General features: G+C 37.4%; 1 protein-coding gene across 1 annotated transcript in view; it reads left to right on the top strand.

Moving 5' to 3' along the window:
* FSHR (follicle stimulating hormone receptor) overlaps nucleotides 1-21,258 on the top strand; it is a 157,434-nt gene that overhangs the window by 62,287 nt on the left and 73,889 nt on the right. Inside the window, exon 2 of the mRNA XM_019719102.2 lies at nucleotides 8,503-8,574. Coding sequence (XP_019574661.2) covers nucleotides 8,503-8,574 — 72 coding nt within the window. The remainder of the gene's footprint in view (nucleotides 1-8,502; nucleotides 8,575-21,258) is intronic.

Genomic DNA, 21,258 nt, shown 5'->3' with positions numbered 1-21,258 from the left:
GGAAAGAAAAAAGTAAATCCCACCTACCCCATTTATCATGGAAGAGACATTCAGTAACTTGCAATACAGTAAAGAAAATTTTAGTTTCAGAGTCCGCTTAATGAATTGTGCATTTTTACACATTCAGACATTTTATGCCACCTTACACAGTGGAATAAAGGTGCCATCTGACAAGAAGGGTATAATACTTTTAAATAGCTCATTCTGTTTAAAAACAAACAAATAAATGATGCTGGGATATGGCCTGGAGAGAATTACAATCTTGAAAAATTAACTGTGAAATATTTCAAGCGTGAAATATAGAGAATAATATAATAAACATCCATGAAACACCACTCAGCTTTGTCAAATCATAACATTTGGTCATAATTGTTCAGATCTCTTTTTAAAAAATAGAAAATACGTTAGATATAGTTGTTCACCACTCATTTTCCTCCTGTCACAGAGGTGAATGCTATGCTGATTTTGGTGTTAATAATTCTCAGAATTTTCCTTTTGATAAATATATATGCATCACTAAATATGTTTTAAAATGTAGGTTGTATTATTATTCAGGTATGGTGAGGCCAACAGATCAGAAGACAACTGCTATTAAGAAGACAGTTTGTTATACTCACAGATCCCCAGAGAAGGGGGCAGGCCCCACCATGAGGGGAACACGGGGAAGCACCGGAATCAATCAGGAAGCAGAGGGAGCCACAGGAAAACGTGGCAAGAGTTTTTATCATGGCTTCCATGGGAAGAACCAGGAGAGGGTAAACAAGTTTAGGATTGGCTAATTGGAATAATTGCAGAGGACTCTGGGGTGCAGGGGCTGCTCTGAGGTGATTAGGGCAGAGGGAGGGTGGCCCAGATTGTAAGGGCTCCATATAGTAAGTGGTTCTGTGTATGGAGTCTGGATTGGTTGGTTTGCAGGTGAAAGGCACACTCACAGGCCAGTTGTTTGCCATCTCGAGGAATTAGCCCTGGAAGGAGTAGCCCCACCAGAGTCACAAAGCCCCAAGATGTCAAAACATCAAAAGTGCAGAATAAAAAGACACAAGATGCTGCTTGATTTTGCATGTTGTTGACCTTTATAAAAAATTCACATACTGTACATATTGTACACATCTCACCAATCTTTTTGTTGTTGTTGTTCAACATTATACTTCGGGGATTTATCCACATCGTTGCATGCAGCTCTACTCAGTTCATTCCTTTTCATTACTTTATAATTTGGCATTGTGTCAGTATACCGCAGTTTATTAATATTTATTCATTATCTTATTATTCATAAGCTTTTGTGTCCAGTTTTTTTTTTTTAACTATTACAAATGATGTTGTAGTGATTAATGTTTTACCTACCTCCAGGTACACATGTGCCAGATAGACGTATTATAACTGTATCCAAGGGCATTTATACCTTCAACTTTAACACACATTTGCCAAATGGCTATTGAAAGTACTTGCAGCAAATTACTCTTCCATCACGAGTACAGAAAATGTCCTATTGTTCCCCTGCCTCATCAGCACTGATATTAGGAAGTTTTAATGTTTGCCAATATGATGGCACGTAATGGTATCTAACTAATATTTAAATTTACATTTTCCTGATTACTAGTGAATTTTAGCATCTTTTCGTATATTTATGGGCCACTTGCATTTTCTCTTATATAAATTGTCTGTTCATATCTTTTGTCAATTTTTCTACTAGGTTGTATGTATTTTTCTTATTATTTTGTAAAGTTCTTTATATTCTGGATCTACACTTTTTTAGTTGTATGTGTTATAAATATCTTTCCCAAGTCTATAGCTCATCTTCTCAATTAATTTATGTGTCTTTGATTTACAGAAATTTTGTTTAATATAGTCAATTATATTGGAAATTTACTTTCTGATTTTGGGATGCAGTTTTTGTGTCTTTTTAAGGAAAGTCTTCTATACAGAATATTGCATTTTATTTAAGTTCTAATATTTTGATTTTTTTTCCATTTAGATCTTTAGTAAACCCGGAATTGAGATTTTAATATGGTAATAAGCAAAGGTCTTATGTTACCTTTTTCCACTAGGATGATCAATAGCATCCCTTATTGATTAGTCCATATCTTCCTCTATTGATTTTTAATGCTACCCAGTCATTTGTCATTTCCTTTTTTGTGTTTATCTATTTTTGTGTTCTTTATTCTCTTCCACTGGTCTGCTTTTTTTTGTTTTGTTTTGTTTTAAATTCAAGTTTATTGGGGTGACAATTGTTAGCAAAGTTACACAGATTTCAGGTGTACAATTCTGTATCACATCATCTATGTGGTCTGTTTTTTAAATCCCTGTTAATACCACAGCATTTTAATCACAAGCATTTTTGTATAACTTTACAAAAATCATATTGCCTCACATGTAATTCCCCTAATCTTGTTTTACTTCTTCAAAACTGTTTTGGCTGTTCTTTGAAATTTACTCTTCCATACAAATATTCATCAGCTAATCAGTTTCCATACACACATACCAAAACAAACAAAAAATATTGTGCCTTAGGTGGGTCTTGCATTTATGTATTAATGTTGATTAAAATGGATATCTCCACAGTATTGAGACTTCCCATTTATAATGTGCTGTTTCTGTTTGTTCGGGGTTATTAATGTCTTTTAATTAAATATCTAATTATGTTCCATAAATCCCTTTTTTGTCTTACTGTCTTATACTGTATATGTTTTGTGGCCATTGTAATTGATATACTTTAAAATATTAAAAGAATGCAAATTATTTTGTGTATTAATTACATAGCCAGCTACCTTACTAGATTTTTCTTATTAGTTCTAATATGATCTCTTAGATTATTTTAAGACTAGAGTGTTTATGTGTGTGTGTGTGTGTGTGTATAATCATGTTATCTATAAATAATGACAGATTTTTAACCAACAATCCTGACATATCTTTTTCTTCTCTTACTGTGTAGACTAGGCATCTCCCACAATATTGAACAGAAGAGGTAATAACAGACATCTTTGCCAAATTCCTAATTTTAAATGGAATGTGTTCAATACGTCAACACTGAACATGACATTTATTGTAGTGAGTGGTTGATAGATTCAATCCCTTATCAAATTAAGAACGTTCCTTCTTTTCCTTGTTTGTCAAAAGATTTTTATCGTGAATGGCTTTTAGGTTTTATCAAATATATTTTCTATGTCTATTAAGAAAATCATGTGAATTTTCTCTTCTAATTCCTTAACATGAAAATTTTCCTTAATAGAATTTTCTAATGTTTAGCCACCCTCGAATTCTAGGACAAACCCAAACTGGTAATGATGTATTATTTGTTTAGACTCTATGAGATACATACTGTCATTTATTATTTCAGATTTTTCCATTTACATTAATAACTGAGATTTGACTAAATCTTTCCATTCTTTTATTGTACCCATCTGTTTTTGTTACTGATAATGGGTTGGAGAATATTCCTTCTTTTGCTATTCTCTGGAATAGTTTGTATAAGATTGAGATTTTCTATTACTTTAAAGAGGTAGAATTTACTTCCAAAATCATATAATGCTGACCTTGTTTTTTGGTAGATAGCTTTCAAACTACCAATTCAATTTATTAATGGTTATACATCTATTCATTTTTTCTATATCTTCATGAGTCAGTTTTGGTAAGTATGTATTTACAGAAAATTATCCATATTGTCTGATTTTTCAAATCTAGTGTTATAAAATTGTTCTTAGGATTCTCTAAAACCTCTAATACCTGTAGTTAAGTGCCACTTTTCATGTCTCTCATTGTTCATATCTCCAAATGAACAGATTTTCTTTTTATTCTATTAATCTTTTCAAAGAATTAGCTTTTGATTTTGTTGATCTTCTTTATTGTTATTTTAATTCATTTCTACTCTTTATTATTTTTATCCTCTCTCTTTAGGTTTCTTCTTGAGGTACATTTAAATTTTGCAAAGTGTTTTAAAGTTAGTCTGTTAGACTCTTATTTACTTTATTTCTAAAATGAAAATTCACCAAAAGTAATGTTCCTTTTCCTTTTTCCTTTACCAATGCTTCTGATTTAAAGGAAATCTGCATACACACACACCATTTCTATTAATTAATTAATTAGCGCTAGATCAATAAAGTCATAACGAATTATCAGAAAGTTGCTGGTTAAAATAAACCTATGATGAAGTTTGAGACTTTACGTGATAAACAGTTTTCTTCAATAAATATTCAAATAGTGTTATTTTTCTATAACAATAATTTTTAGTGCTAAAGTTATAAATTGAGTTCTTGAAACTACTGTAATAAATCTTTCAATATTATAAGAAACTCCTTACTCATCTTAGCAATAAATTTACGTAGAAACTTAACCTTATAAGTGTGAAATACCACATTAGTACAGATCGAATCTACGCTCTATATATCAAATTGTGAAGTTTAGCTCAGTGTTTATCTTCTCAGAACATCTCTATGAACAGGCCCTCATTTTACCAATGTTCCTTATTAAACTGCTCTTGAGTTTGCACCTTAACTTTTAGCCAGAAGTGGAATAAAGAAATATTGGTTTTATAGTTTTCTCTTCCCAAAATTCTGCTGTTCTTTCACTAGTTTCCTGTGTTGGAAGCATAGCTCATTAATTTTCTATCTTTTTTGTTTCCTTCTCTGATATAGTAATTTAAAACTACAGATTTAATGGTGATGGAAGGAGAACTGACTCTGGGTGATGAACACACAATGGGATTTATAGATGATGTAATACAGAATTGTACACCTGAAATCTATGTAATTTTACTAACAATTGTCACCCCAATAAATTTAATAAAAAAAAAAAAAAAAACTACAGATTTATCTATGAGTACCAGGTTAGCTACAGCCCATAAGTTTCATGTTGTATTTTAATTATAGTTCAATTCCGAATAATTGCTAATTATCATTACAATTTCTTCTTTGATTAATGGTTTAAAAGAAGAGTGTTTTTGTTTTGATTTGGTTTAGGCTTTCCAGTTGGGTGTACATGTGTTGGGGTGGAGGTGAGAGTTAATTATTTTTTTTCAGCTGACTTCTAAGTAATTTAATTGCATTATTGTCAAAGTAAATGATTTATTTGATACCACTTTTTCTGTAACCTAGTTCTTGGTCAATATCTTTTCAGTATTCCTTGTTAAATAGGTGAGTTTTCTAACCATTATCAAAACCCATCTATTCAATAAGGAGCACTCGTTTCTTTGTTCACTATTCCTTCTTGCTTGTTGTTCCTTCCTACTAAATTTTTTTATTCTATAAATGAATTATTTTGCTAAAACTTCATTGTTAATGGCTAATTTAACTTGTCAAAATTTGTCTTTATTTTACTCTCACATTTGACTGATTATTTGGGGGTATAGTACTCCCAATTGGCAATTATTTTCTCTAATAATTTCGAAGATAATTTTACAAAGTTTTTAGATTATTTTTTATTTGAAGATAATATGTCTTTTTCTCCCTGTTTACATTAAAACAATTTTTTTATGGCTCTACAGTTTTAACTAACAGGTATCTCGTCATGGATTTATTTTTGTTTCCTGTCCTGGGACTTGTTGATATTTCTGAATCTGAGAATTTATGTCTTTCATAAATTATGGAAAATTTCCAAATCTTATTTAATTGAAGATTTTCTAGCCTCCATTTTCTGTACCTTTCTTTCTAGCATTCATGAGAGAGACAGAGAGAGAGAGAGAGAGAGAGAGAGAGAGAGAGAGCACAGATAGACAAATAGAAGTGGATCTTTTCATTCTATCTTCCATGTTTCATCTCATGCACTAGTTTGCCACCAAAACACAAATCCCTTGGCTACAAAGTCCAGAAAAACTGTCCCCACCTCTGATACTTTGGCTTCAGTTTACCGTCTTACAATACTGATTTGCATTCACTGGTCAGGATTCCATCTGGTATTCAGTTGCTTTACTTTGTACCCCTGGGGATTTCTCATACATTCCTGCAAGCTCAGCTTTGCATTTAAAGCAATATCTGTTATATTTTATAGAAGATTTCTAAACCATTTTTAATGGAAATATCTTCAAGTTATATAGTTTATGACATTTCAAGAAATGGAAGTCAAGACTTTCAATCTTCAAAAAAGATTTAATTATGTTAAGTTTGAACTACTTAATGCAGGTATAGACATTGAAATTTTTTTTAAATGTGCCTGTTACTAGTTAAAAAGGGCTACCTAGTTGACTTGTTATTAAACAGAAGAGCCAATTAGCCAAGACACAATTCTTTGTACAGCTCATTAATTAATATTTTACTTTAACATTTCAACTCCCTTGAAAATTTTCAACTGAGTAGTTTAATTTTATTATTTGCTTTTACTATAATGTGCTTTCATCATTTTTCTGTCAATTGATAAACAGGAACAAAAGAAACTTGTCTGTGTTAACTAAGGTATAGTTAAGGAAGTATGAACTAAACTTGATCGTTTGCAGATGGGCATTCTAGAAATTGATATTCTTCCAGATCTATTATGACAAATTGAAAATTAGATCACTTTTTATTTAAATGGTTTCACTGAGACCATGCTTTTAGTATGACGTGATAGTTTTGAGACCCAGGCTCAAATTCACCCACTCCTTCCAATCTTCCTTTTATATATTTATGTACTTTGGGATCTTTCTCATTTTAATCCTTGTGCAACATTTATAGTTATTACCTCAGCTGTACCCCAAAACTGTTTTCTGGTGATTCCAAGGTTCCTGGTTTTGCCTTCCCAGTATATCAACTCTTTCCAGAGCAAGAATAGCATGCAGGATTTTCTCTCATAACTTCTTACCATAGAGCTGGTGCACATGGCAGCCAAATTCAAACAAACAAACAAACAAACAAAAGAACTGTTTGCCTGAATAACAACTTTATCTGAAACAGGAATTTCACTAACATCAATAAATGATAGGAGACTGAAGCAATGAAGTATGTAAAACTCTCCAAGTCCTCAGTGTTAATTATTTAATTCCTGCTGACAGACTGCCTTGTGAAAGGAAGGATTAAAGTGGAAAGAAAGCCAAATTCCTATTAATAACTTACAAGTATAAAGCAAGAGAAAGCCAGAGGGATGAAAGCCAAAGGAAGGAATAGTATTCCTGTTGTAGAAATCCTAAAAGGGTCACTTGGAATCTCACCCTCAAGCCCAGAACTCTCAGACTGTTCAATGGCCATTCATTTGGTCATTCAGGAAATGTTCCTGAGTACTTGTCATGTACCAGGCACTGTCCTAGGCATTTGTTATACAGCAGTAGACAAATCAGGCAATAATTTCTGTCCTCAAAGAGCTTGTATTCTGGTTATGGGTATGAGATAAATAAATACATGAATGTATAAATAGATGAATAAATAGAAGGCATGACACGTCAGAAGTGCTATAAAGAAAAAAATAATCAGGAAAGGGGACCAACAGCCAAGTTGGGGAGATTGTCGTTTTAAGTAGGGTGATTAAGGAAAGCATCATTGAGGAAGTGACATTTGAGCAAACAGTGGGCTAAAGGAGAAAGCCAGGAGGATATCTGCAAGAGGAATGTTCCAGGCAGAGAGAATTGCAAATGCATAAATATTAGGCAAGAAGGAAACTGGCATGTCCAAGAACTAGCAAAAGCATACATGACAAGACCAGAATAAGCAACAAGGACAGTTGTCAAAATTGAGGTTGGACTGTCTCTGGAAAGGGAAAGTAGGAAGATCCTGAAGCGTCCCATAGGCCTTTGTACACACTTTGGGTTTTTCCCTGAGATGAGAAACCACTGGAAGGAATTTTGAGGCCAGTATGAGACAACTATTTCAAGCAGAAGAAAATGGCAAAATCTGAAGGCAGCTGAGGTTAAGAGAAGACCATTTTTTAGACGGGAAAACTTATGGCATGGTTGTATACTGATGGGCAGGACCCAATAGAGAAGCAAAAACAGGTGAATGAAATGTATGAAAGAAAAGGGAAATCTGTACCTTGACTAGAAGGGGGGGGTGCAGATCTGATGTGGACTGGAGGGGCTATTCTCAGCCATGTCCAGCGTCCTGGTAACCATGGTAACAGAAGGGAAGGCAAGGTGTGGAAGCACAGGAACAGATGGACTGATGGCTGGGAGCATAAGGAAGTCGTTTTCTCTCAGGTTCGTTTTCTCTTTGAAATAGAAAGCAAGGTCAGCTAAGAATGACAAGAAGGGAAGAGGAAGGGGGTTGGAGCAGAAAAAGAGAAAGGGCTTCACACAAGGCTACAGAAGGCAGCATGGAATAGTGGTGACAAGCAAGGTTCAGATCCCAGCTCTGCCATGAGCTGTGTAAGTATTTTCACCTCCCCAAACCTCAGTTTCCTCCTTTGCACAATGGGGATGACAACAGCGCCAACATCACTGCTTTGTGGCGAGGATAAAGAGAGGTCACGTGTAAAAGCAATCGCAACCATTACTGAGTGGCAAGCCCTTAGTCTACACCCACTGCTAGCTGATGCAATACATCAGATACTCAACTGCTCGTCAGTGAATGGCCAGGTTGTGATATTTTATATCCACTCTCTTTTCAGGAGGTTTGTTCTCACCAAGCTTCGTGTCATCCCAAAAGGAGCATTTTCGGAATTTGGAGACCTGGAGAAAATGTATGTACCTGAAAATGCAGTGTGTGAATGTCTCAGAGTACGGGCAGTGGCCTCAGATCACACCTAGCATGATGCTCTGTGCTTAGTTAGAAGCCAGACAACTTTTTGTATGTCCCATTTTGTTTCCTCAACTTATGCATAGTTCCTAAACAGTAATGTGGAATCTTTCAGAGTCTGGCCATTGAAATAAGCATAAGCAACCCAAGAATCCTTACTTTTTTTTCTTGTATGAGATGTTGCTCCCAAAGTACCTGTGAATGAAATTTTTATAAACCAAAGCCTGTTTTCTCTGCTGACATCGATACTTTTTCGGGGAAACTTTTTATTATTTCTTACTAATTTATAATTGATAGCAGGGCCTAACATGTGTGCTTTAGAGCTTCTCTAAGAAATGCTGACAATTGGTAACATAAACATTTGGATAAACATTTAAAAGTACTAGGAAAGTTTACGGCACTGAGGGAGATGTCCTTTGAAAACAGAAGACTCCTTAGTTAATGCAAACATTCACTTATTGGGCTAGTGTAATGTAGGGGTTGTCCCAAATAAGATTTCCTCAAAATGGGATGCAGCAGGAAAAAGCAGAACAAATTCTCTTACATTTAAGGTAACCCCCTCTCTTTTTAAAGGCTCTTGATTCCATCTCCCAAGACTTTAGGGCCAGGAAAATGTATTCTTCGTCACCCTAACAGTCACAATTCAGGGCTTAAATGCCAATAAATATAGCAACAAATACACAGATCACACAGAAGGGAATGAGAGTAGTCCCCCCAGGTTTCATGTGTTTCTCCTTCTTGAAGCCATTCAATTTTTCTTCTTGATTCTTTCACTCCCCACCTCCCTTTTAAGAACAATGTTTGCTGAGAACTGAGGAAGCGAGAAAGAAATCCACTGATGAAAGAAACACAAAGCAGACAGAGTGGCAATGTGTTTCAGCAGTTAAACCACCTGCTTAGAGGAGGGTGGTCAGAGTCCTGGGCTTGCGTGCTAGTTTTAATATAAATTTATGGTGTTGCCTCAATTAAATTACCTTTTCTCTCAGGGCCTTGGTTTCCTCATCTGTGTGTTAAGGGAGGAGTTTTTAAAGGGGGAGAGGATTTATGTGATCTCTACTTTCTAAGTGCAAGTCTCCTCCTGCTGGATGAGCCCAGTTTAAGGCCTGCAGTCTTCAGGGTGGGTTTACCTTCTTGAAGACTTGCAACACTCACAGGAACTGGGAGATGAGGACACACATCTGAGCACAGCTCACCAAGGGAAACAGGAAAGCAATGGACTTGGAGAGCTTTGGCTGACCCCTCTTTGGGGGTTGAACATCAGATCAGACCTTCCTGTGGGGATCTAAATGACTGAGCTGAGTTGACACAGCAATAATCTCAAAGATGGAACAGCTGGCTCAGAAACTCCTCCACTTCCTCAGACACAGTTTGTCCATTTCTACCTCATGTCTATTAATCAGCCTGCACTGACACAGTGAGATGCCAAAAATAAAATTAAAGTGATCTGATTTTTTTTCAACACTTTTTATGACCTAAAGCTTCAAAAACATTCTCTCCGTAGAGGGCTTGGCACTGAATTGAACTCAGAACAGACTGCACCCTTCAGTCTGTTTATCTTCATCCATTGTCTCACCTTCTATTCTTGGTCACTAATGAGTTCTCATCTCATTTGCAGATCTATTCCATGCGTTTTTGTTCTTCCTACAGTTTTTAACCAGTTTCCTGAACTTAATAAATGTTGGCTTCCTCGTCAATATCTCCCTCTCCACAAATCATAAAATCCCTTTCATTCACTCTCTATTTGCGGCCAAGTTGCAACCAGCCTTATTTAAAAGGGGGAAGAAAGCTTCTGTATGAGTTCTGCCTTCCTTCCTCTCCTTCCCATCACTACCACCCTTCCGAAAAAGCAGCCTATGGTCACTGCCTCCCTATCCTTTCAATCACTCTGTAGACTGCCCACTTGCTGTTTGTCCACAAATTCTCTAACAATGTTAGTCTATTAAAGGTCCAATGATACCATAACTGCCAGACCTAATGATTTCTACTTTGTCATCTTAGTATTCAGGTTATATGCCTCTTTGATTTCATTGACCATTCATGCCATTCTTAATGCTCTTCATTTTTAACTTCAGTGACACCACACCCTCCCCCCTGCCCTCCCAGTCTATTCCATCACCAGTTCTCTCCATCCTTTTTGTTCCTACCAGGCCCTCAGAAGTTCAGATATTCCAGGGCTCTATCTTTGACCATTTTCCATTTTTATAGTCATACCCCTAAATCATTATTCATCAAAGAATGTCTTACTATCAGGGCTCCTAAACCTTCGTCTTCAACCCCTACCTCTCTTCTGAGACCATAATTCTTATTTTGAAATGGAGAGCCTGTGCTCGCTTCGGCAGCACATGTACTAAAATTGAAATGGAGAGCCTCCTAAACCTCTAGACCTAAGTGAACTGCAAGTGCTGCAAATTCAATATATCCACACTAGCTCATTATTTTTATCCTTAAATTTGTCATCTTTCCATATCATCCGGTAAACAGCATCACCAACTGCCCAACTCCCAAGCAAGAAAAGTCACCCTTGACTCACATGCCCTCTCTATCCCTTATATCAAGGTACTCTTCTAGTCCTTTTGACTCCGCCTCAAAAATATCCCCAGAATCTATCCCTCCTCTCATTCCTGCTGCCGTTAAATCCAAAGTCTCATCACCCCTTACATGACCGACTGCATGAGGCTGCCATGCCTGTCCCAGTTTCAATCTCCCCGCCACTGTGCTACCAGGCCTGCATTGCTCAAACTCCCTTGCAGAAGAAACTATAGGGACTCTCAGTGCCATAGATTTCAATCTTAAGTCCTTGGCACAGAAATCAAAACCCTTTATCTCCCACAATATGCAGTATATCCCATATTTCCAACAGGTAGGAAAATTTGACATTTCCCAAGCATTATCATTACCAGACATCACATTACTTATTTCGCACATGATGGCTGGTGCTTTGGACAATGCCTGGCACATAGAGAGATCACAAAATAAATGCAGATGAATGAGTGAATGAACAAAATATACTTTTCACACTGGTCTTATGTCAATGCTGTTGCTCTGCCTAAAATTCCACTTAAAATCAGAACAGAAATCCGGCTTGTTCTCCAGGATCCAGATCAAATGCTTACTCCTTTGTATAGTCTTTTCAGAACTCTTCCAGTGCTTTCAAACCACTATCTCATGTCCAGAGTATTAATAGTACAGTTATCGGATTGTATGCAGAATTTACAAGATTTTCAAGATCTCTCGATTGTTCTTTAATGGCAAGGTCAGAGGGCAACTTAACTTTATATTAAAGTACAACACCAAGTCCTACTGTTTTTATGTCCTTGCTATACCTCTCATCTGTCTACTTCCTTCCTTCCCCAGCTACCACAATCTTTCCCCGGATAATTGCAACAATCCTCTATGTACTACCTATCCATGAGCACGCTCTCCCTTGATCCAATCCATTCTCTACATAGCATTGTATTTTCTGAATTTATATCTAATTATGTCACCTTCCACACCTGTCCCCTCCCCCCACCTCTCTCTCTCTCTGTTCTACCTACCCCTGTCCCCATGCCTTACCACTGCCACTGCTCTTAACGTAAAACAAACAACAACAAACCAACAAACAACAACAACAACAAAACCTGGACCTATCCCATGCCCTCCGTTGCTCTACTAGCCCTTTTTGTAGTTCATAAAATGTACTGTGCCGGGCTGCCCACGATGGGCCTGCTTGGCAGCTGCGGTTCCATCTGACTAGTGTCCTTTCCCCTTTGCCCTTTTAATTTAGTTGTCTCCTCCTCATCCTTCAGATTCCCTTCCCAGGAAGCCCTTCCTGAGCTCCCCAACAAGGGGGAAACCCCCTACTACATGCACTCTCATATCACCACTAGTCTCTACATGTTACCATTTTCGCAATTTTACACTTATTTGGGTGCTAATTTAGTTAATTTCTGACTCCCCAACTGGACTGCAAGTTCCAAGAGCACAAGGACATGTTTGCTTTTCCTCTGTAATGGATCCAAAAGCCTCGCACAGACTCAGGTACGTACAATAAATAACTGATAAATGCATGAATAAAAATGAATGAATAAACACATGTAATTAGTTGGAAAGACAAGATATCCAGATACAAAAAGAAAATACTAAATACTATGAATGATAATGATAAATAATGCAGGAGTTGATAGGCATATGAACACTGGCTGACACTCTACTATGATCCAAGAACTTACATAATTATAGTTTAAAATATAACATAGGACAAAAATGTACAAGATAAAAGGTGCAAAATAAGTGCTACAAACTGCATTTGTTGGGATCCTTTCTGTTGTGAAACACCAAAGAAAATAAACCTCAAGCAGGCTTAAGGCAAAAAGGGGAATTTAATGGCTCATTTAACTTGATGGTCAGAGAGGAAGGATCGCTTTAGAAACATCTCTATTCAGGTCCAATGTCCTTAGGACTTGGCCTCCCTCCCTCTTTCAAGTCTCCCTTCCATTGTGTTAGTTTCAGCCCTTAGTCCCACCCCTAGTGGCAACAGGCTCCGCAGTCCAGCCCTCACATCTTGGGTCCTATCCAGAAGGAAAGAGTTGCCCTTCTTTTTGTTCCATTCCATCCAGTCTTTAGATTTAGTATGACTTGCTTATACAACCATCCCTGGACCAACCACTGCAGCTAAGGGAATGTCATACTCAAATTGGCTGTGGCCTGGCTAAATGGGCTCCATTCTTAGAGTTGAAAACACCTACCCCTACCACATGGACTTGGGGTAGGGGAGGGAGACCCACAAACAAAATCTGAGGTCGTTACTGGGAAATAAAGTGGAGACTAGATACTGGTAGTTGGGCAAACAACTAACGTCTAAAAAGAAAATCAGTCCTGTTTTCCTCCAGAAGAGAAAAGTCTCTGTGGCCTGGCTGGTTGGGGATTTGATGAATTTGATTCCTCCCTCTTCCTCCTATTACAATGATTGAAGGAATCCCGTAACTCTGCCCCAACCCAATCTTTTTCTTTCATTAACCCAGCTTAACCTACTCCCCTCTGCTTGAATTCAAGAGGGAAAAGAATCTTTTGGGTAGAAGCGGAGCAGCAGCTTTTCCACTGGAAATGAAATGATCGCTGCTGACACTTTAGCTTTAACGGGCATCACGATCTCAAACTTCCCGACTCTTCACTGCTCTGGGACTGGCTGGGGGGAAAGGAAACCATTAAACTCGACAATGTGAAGTGGCTTTGCAAAGTACACCATAAACTGTTTACATTGTCTTTAATTACTTCGGAGCCATATGTCAGCTTGGTATAAAGTGTAAAGATTATACTGAATAGGGTGGGGGGCTAGGTGACAGTGTGGTGATTTATGGTAACCAGAAAAATTATGCATGGAAATGAGTGCAATTTAAAAACACATCCACCGTGCTATTATAACACGGGAGGGGGAAGAAAAGCCAGTTTATAACAAAATATCTTTGCAAATAGGAGCATGATGAATATGTAAATGAGACCAATCAACATCAGCTGAGATATGGCATATGCAGATGAGACGGCAATGAGCCAAAATGTGAACTAGCTCCCAAACCATAAATATGAACCATATAAAATGCGTTTGAAATATTCATGATAACATAAGGACAAAAAATATAATCAAGTGATTTACTTGCATATAAAAATGAGAACACTAGTCTGACACTCCAGCCTCCACCCCGAGAACACTGAGGAAAGCAAAGTTCACTTAACAGACGGACTTTTAAAGGAAGATGTATTGAACTATGGCAAGCACACTAAAAACGTTGAGGATCCTCCACATTCTCAGTTCTTCAAGACTCACTCAGAACAGATGAAAGGAAATAAGTCAGGTAACTAAAACCATAATGGTGACAGTGCTAGAAAACTTGGATTCCAATCTGCTTTGCCTCCCTGAGCCATCTCCCTGTTAGATAACGTAGATCCGTTCCTACGCCAACCTTCTTTGATTCTGAGAGTTAATGGGCAAAGGAACTTTTGAGTCCCACTTACTGAAATAAAGCAGGAGGGAGAGAGTGCTAATTCTACAGTCTCCTAGTAGTAAAAAACTAGAGGTCAGTGTTGGGGCCTCGGAGTGGGAAGAGGGGATTTGAATCCCTGGGCATTAAATGATAAGGAGCTTCAGGGCTTCTCATCTCGGGTTGCACTTTAGAATTGCCTAGGGAGCCTATAAAATAATCTACAAGCCTATCATTTCCAGGGATTTTTAAATTCCATTTGTCTAGGGTGGGGCTCAGCATTGATCATTTTTTTTAAAGTCCCTTGATGATTCTAACACACATCCAGAGTTGAAAGCCACTGAGGTGGATGATATTTAAGTCTGAATGTAATTCATAGAAAGAACATTCATGAACATGTGTAGTGTGTGTATATGGTGTGACTGGAAGAAAATAAACAAAAGGGAGGGGGGTAGGAGCTAAGGTCAGAGAAGAAGTTGGGGTGAAGCCGTAGACCGCGTGGTCTTAGGCAACTTTGAGTGTCATAGTTAATGATGGGAATTACATGGGTTATTTTGAACAACCAAGTGACTGATCTGATTTACATTTGTTAAAGATCTCTCTCTCTCTCTCTCTCTCTCTCTCTCTCTCTCTCTCTCTCTCACACACACACACACACACACACACACACACACACACAGACTTTAATTTGACAATATTTTGCTAAGGATTTTTGTGTCTATATTTGTAGAGATGCTAATCCATATACTTGTTTTCTTAAAATTTGTTTGGTTTTGTTATACTGGTGCTATGAGTTAGGAAGTGCTCCCTCATCCTCTATATCCTGAAAGGGTTTATAATTTAGAATTCAATAAGGGAAAGAGGAGTTTGTTTTCCCCACACACACACACAAATGGTGCTGAATCACCTTGGTACCCATTAGGGAAAAAAAATTAACCTCAACCCTTAACCTCATGTCATACACAAAATTTAACTCTAAATGGATCATAGACTTAAATATAAAAGTTAAAACTTTAAAATTTCTAGAAGAAAATATTCACAATCTTGAGTTAGGCAGACTTCTTAAATAGGACATGAAAAGCATAAGATAAACTTAATTTTGAGCTCATCAAAATAAAATCTCTGGTCTTCAAAAGACACTATAATCAAATATATGATGATGGAAGGAGAACTGACTCTGGGTGGTGAACACACAATGGGATTTATAGGTGATGTCATACAGAATTGTACACCTGAAATCTATGTAATTTTACTAACAATTGTCACCCCAATAAATTTAAAAAAAAGACACTATCAAAAAAACAGAAAAGTAAAAGAAAAACCAATTCACAGACGGGGAGAAAATATTTGCAATACAAATATCTGAAAAAGGACTTGTACCAAGAATATGTAAAGAACTCTTAAATGTGAAAAATAAGTAGATAAAAATCCAATTAAAAACGGGTGAAAGATCTGAACAGATAACTTCACCAAAAACAGATATACACATGGGCAATACGCACATGAAAAGACGCTCAGAGGTACTCATTAGGGAAATGCAATGTAAAACCTTAATGAAATTACATACCCTCTAGAATGGCTAGACTTAAAGGCTGACAGGACTAGGTACTGATGAGACTGTGGAGCAACTGGAACTCACATATATCTGGTGAGAATGTAAAATGGTACAACCCCTTTGGAAAACAGTTCGACAGTTTCTGATAAAGTATTTACCCAAGAGAAATAAAAAACATGTGTCCACACAAAGACCGACTCAAGAATGTTCGTAACAGATTTATTTATCATGGTGAGAACAACCCAAATACTCATCGCCAGGTCAAGGGGTAAACAAATTGTGTTCTAGCCATATGACAGAATACTAATCCAAAATAAAAAGGAATACACTGCAAATACAGTGACATGGATGAATCTCAAAAGCACTATACTAAGCAAAAAAGCCAGACACAACAGAATACACACTATATGATTTTATTTACATGAAAACTCTAAAACATAAAATCTACTGTGGTGACAAAAAAGCATATTGGCAGTTGCCTAGGGCCAAGAGTAATGATGGGGATTGTCTGAGAAGAGAAACAAAGGAACGTTTTAGGCTAGTAGAGATATTCTATATCTTGATTGTGGTGGTCATTACAAAATATACCAATTTGTATAAAAAACTCAAATAATTCAAATGAGTGCATACTATTATCTGTCAAAGTATCCTTCAATAAAGCTGATTTTTTTAAAATCAGTAATTATTCAGCACCCATTTGGGGTCAAGTGTTTTAAATACCTCATCTCAGTTAATCTGAACTTTACAGACAGAGACACTAACATTCCAAAGGAATAAACATCAGAGGGCCCTTTTATGAGGAAGGTAGGATTTGAACCCAAGGTAGTCTGGTCCTTTCTGCTACACAAGGCTTCCATTTTGTGGGCATCTACCATTTCCCATAATTATTCTACTAAAGTAAAAGAGTAACCAAGGGGAGGATTCAGGCTGTGAAAGCTTAATGTCATTTAATGTCATTTATAATTAGAGAAGAGAATTTCTATGCCCAAACCCTTGGAACCACCATAAACCAGAACCGAGAGTCATTTTCTACTGGGACAGTCCTGGGCGCAGTAAACCTCTTCTTGGAGCATTTTTTGTCTTCAAGTTCCAGCATGCCAAATCATTTCTGGGTAAAGCTCCTGATGGGTTTGCAAACTGAGCTACCTGTTAAGTTGCAAATGAACTTAGTCAGCAGTTGGGAAACGTAAGAGTTGGGCCAATTAAATTGTCATTATTGATCCAGGTCAAACATGAGTTAGTGTATAGATGTTGAAAGTCTTTATCTCATTTCCTGTTCTCCATAAATATTCTGAAAATAAGTATTTTTGTTGTATTTATTGCTTCACCGAGAACACAAGAAGCTGTTTTCTTGTCATATTTTGGATTGATGTGGTTTTAGAGTTTCCATTAAGTCTCCTTACTTTCCACTGTTTCTAGATGGGCCCTTAAAATAAACTTCACAATATCTGATAACTACCCAGCTTAGAAAGAAAATAATTTATTAGCTTTGTATTTAGAAGGTTGGGTTTTGCTTGTTTTCTTTCATTTTGCTTTGATTTCTTTTTGTGTGTTGGTGGGGAGGGAGAGTCTGACAGGGGAAATGGAGTTCCTGAAATCTCCTGATGTTATGGATGCTCCCAACACTATATTCCTTATAACTCTCCACGTCTCAGTTCCTTATGCTTTATGCATGAAGACAATACATGGCTTCAACATATAAATGGGGGTGGGGGGGAAGGGCGTGGAAAGGAAGACACAAACATTTGGTCCATAGTGTCCCCTGTGAGCTTGCAAGTTTATAGTAATAAAAATGTACACTATAGATGCTCACTTGCTTCGGAAGGCAGAGGTAAGCCCACATGTACATCTTCCATCACCCTTTTCACTACTTGATGCCCCAAGGCACTCATGGACCTAATGTCCTCTGCTTGATGTCTTTCATTCAGCAGCTAAGACTTTCAGGTGGCAAGACTTGACATAGGTGACTCAAACAAGGCTTTTCTGGCTTGCCATCAAATGAGATCTTCCATTTTCTAATCAACGGCCAAGCAACATCACTTTCTCTGTCTTTTCAGACTTCTGCTTTAGCCACACTTGCCCTTCTCTCCTTTCTTGACAAGGCAAGCTGTGGGAAAGACCTTCAAATGTGTTACGTTTGTTGGGGCTCACAGATATACCAGAAAATGAACTGGCGCTCTCTCTCTCTCTCTCTCTCTCTCTCTCTCTCTCTCTCTCTCTCTCTCTCTCTGTAACTCATTGTTTGTGTCTACCGAAGAAGATACAATTAAGGCAGCATAATGCTCAAGTTAAAAATAGCCTCGTGGCTCTGTCCTGGAGACTCTTGCTAGGTTTTTTTGTCTGTTTGTTTGTTTGTCTTTAATAGAATGGTATTAAAATAAAAAGATGCAATCTAAATGCAAGCTCCAATTGATGCACAAACTATTCATTTTTATTTCCTCATTTAGCTCATGCCCATCACAACCACATCTATCTGGACCATTTATGACTTAATAAGACGCTTTAAACAGTAAAAGACTCAAATAGTATATGGACCCCCTTGCCTGCCCACCCCCCCAACAAACTACCTGAATCTTACACTTCATAAACCTCTCCTATCGTGCTCAGGTCCACCCTTGCCAGCCTGTATGGAATTCAAATGATCAGAAATGTGTTTTTATAGTTCAGACGATTCCAGAAGTTAAGCAGGCAGAAATGAAAAGAATAAGAGTGAGGAATAAATGTCAAAGGAGCCTAAATGAATAAAGTGGAAGTTAACCACCCCAGTGGGTCTGAGATTCTAAGAGATTCTGGGCATAGAGATAGCAATTGTTGATGCCAAGTGCTTTATAAACATGTAATTTGCACTTGGATGTGAGCGTGCTCTGAAAAGCTAAAAGTGCATGCAAACACAAGGTATGAATAATAAAGAGAGCACGTTTGTCTCAGCTCAACCACACACTGACTACTGCTCTTGCCTTTCTTCTCAGATTCCTCCAAATATATATATATATATATATATATATATATATATATATATATATATATATATATATATAATCTTGTTCTTCACTCTTCTTTCCCAGTAAAAATGAACAGCATCTGAAGAAGGTTATCAGCACTCAATTCTAAGGAGCTCATGAACTGGATCCTCCAAGACAACTTGCCTTTTAAGAAAGGCATGAATTTCAAAGGACTGAGTTGCTAATGGTGGGATATCAGTCAACGTGGCACATGCGCTTATGGAGATTTGCTTTAATACATGAACCATCATACCTAGATTGACTTACTTGTTTGGATGGCCAAGTGTGTGTGCACATGAAAAAAAGGATGAGCTTCCTGTAATCACACTAACATTAGTGTTTTCGAGTTCCCGTGGACGGACAACAGCTCCTTCACTGTCTGACTGACCAGGTGGAGAACTCAGGCTAGTGTTTGTGTTTTTTCTTCACTGAATGTTCAAAATTGAGGTGCCAGTCTTCTTTATGTACTTGTATAAAATATGCCCCCTTATACTTTCCTTTATATTCCATTCCTGGCTTCTCTTCCTATGTACATATAACTTCTCAGTCCAATCAAGTAAGACACTTAAGGTGTGACTTTTCAGGTAGTGAAGCAGGCATTTACTTTGGGAAGATGGTGGCTTAGGGCAGCACCAAGTTCCTTAACAACAACAACAACAACAAAAAAGTCCTACAGAGAGGGAAGTTCCACACTAACTTCTAGAAAACGAGGCCAAATCAGAGATTGCCGGTTAGAGCGTTTTAAACAGAGATTTATAGACTTCAGTCAAGCACAGGTTGATGGATGACACCAGATAATCCATCAAGTGATTTATCAGGGTTCACAGAGTAAATGATTGTGATTTCCTGAACACCAGTGAGGATGAGGCGTGTAGAGCTAATGAACTTCCTTAAGCCAGGGACACCTCTTTCTCACGAGTGTATGTGCTGTTGTGTTTGTTCTGTTCTATTTGTGAGCAACTCTCAGACAGATCAAGCCAATTCAGAGAAGCATAATCCATCCATCAGTCAATAATTCCACAAATTCTTCTTGAGCCACAAAATACGTGTTAATTAGGCGAGGGAATGATTTGAGGAAGCTTATGTGCTAGTCTGCTAGATATTCTGGGCAATAAAAATGAAGATACACAGTCTTGCTCCCGAGGAGTGCCCATATTGGCAAACAACAACAATCACAGCTGTCATTCGTTGTGCGATTCCTTTGCCAGAAACTATCTTATCTAATTATCATAATTTATCATCCCAATATTACAGAAGATTGGAGTCAAACAGGTTATATGACTTGCCCAACATCATGTATCTAATAAATGATGGAGCCAGGATCTGAATCCAGGCATTCTGACTCCAATACTCACACAGTAATCTATTATTCTGTAATGTCTATGAATGTAACAAGTGTAGTCCAGATAACATATGATAGAGGAGGGGGGTAATCTTGCCCTTTAATGGAGAGAAGTAGGACATACAGAAACACAAATTTACAAAGTTCTCATCCATTTTATTGGTAGTGGTAACAGTAATAGTTTGAATATCTTTGTATCGGTTTCCTATTTTACGATTTCAAAGTGCCTAATATTAGCTATTAGCTCACTTACTCTCTGACAGCAACTCTTCAGGGGCAGCTGGGGCATGTATTTGTGCCCATCTCACAGGTGAGGAAATGAAATTCAGAGAAATTTGGTGACTGGCCTGAGAAAAACAGGTAGGCAGTTACAGAAGTAGAACTCCTCCGAAGCCACATCTGTGCTCATTCTCCATGTAATGCTTTGCTTTTTGCAATGCTGCCACTCATTAGAGAGGAATTACACCTAGAGAGTCTTACCATTGCATCAGTATAGGATAGTCACAGACGGCCCAAATCAGAAGAAAAAGTATCACCCTTATATTTCTGCCAAGTATATAACCTTCACCAGCAAGTGTTTTTGCTCAGCATTTCCCATACTTCCCACTCAGTCCTGATGCGGTGCTTGACAGTGGGGGAAAAAAGACAGCCCAGAAGTTGATGGATGTCTGATCGAAACAGTGAAAATCCAAGTACAAAAATGGCCTTTTCCAAGTAAATAGGGTGTGCCCATTGTTAAAAATTAGTCCAAGTTACCTTGTCAAAACATCAT

This window comes from Rhinolophus sinicus, linkage group LG05 (assembly GCF_036562045.2).
Source record: "Rhinolophus sinicus isolate RSC01 linkage group LG05, ASM3656204v1, whole genome shotgun sequence".
In the NCBI taxonomy this organism is placed as follows: Eukaryota; Metazoa; Chordata; class Mammalia; order Chiroptera; family Rhinolophidae; genus Rhinolophus; species Rhinolophus sinicus.
This window is presented reverse-complemented; position numbering and strand designations above follow the sequence as displayed.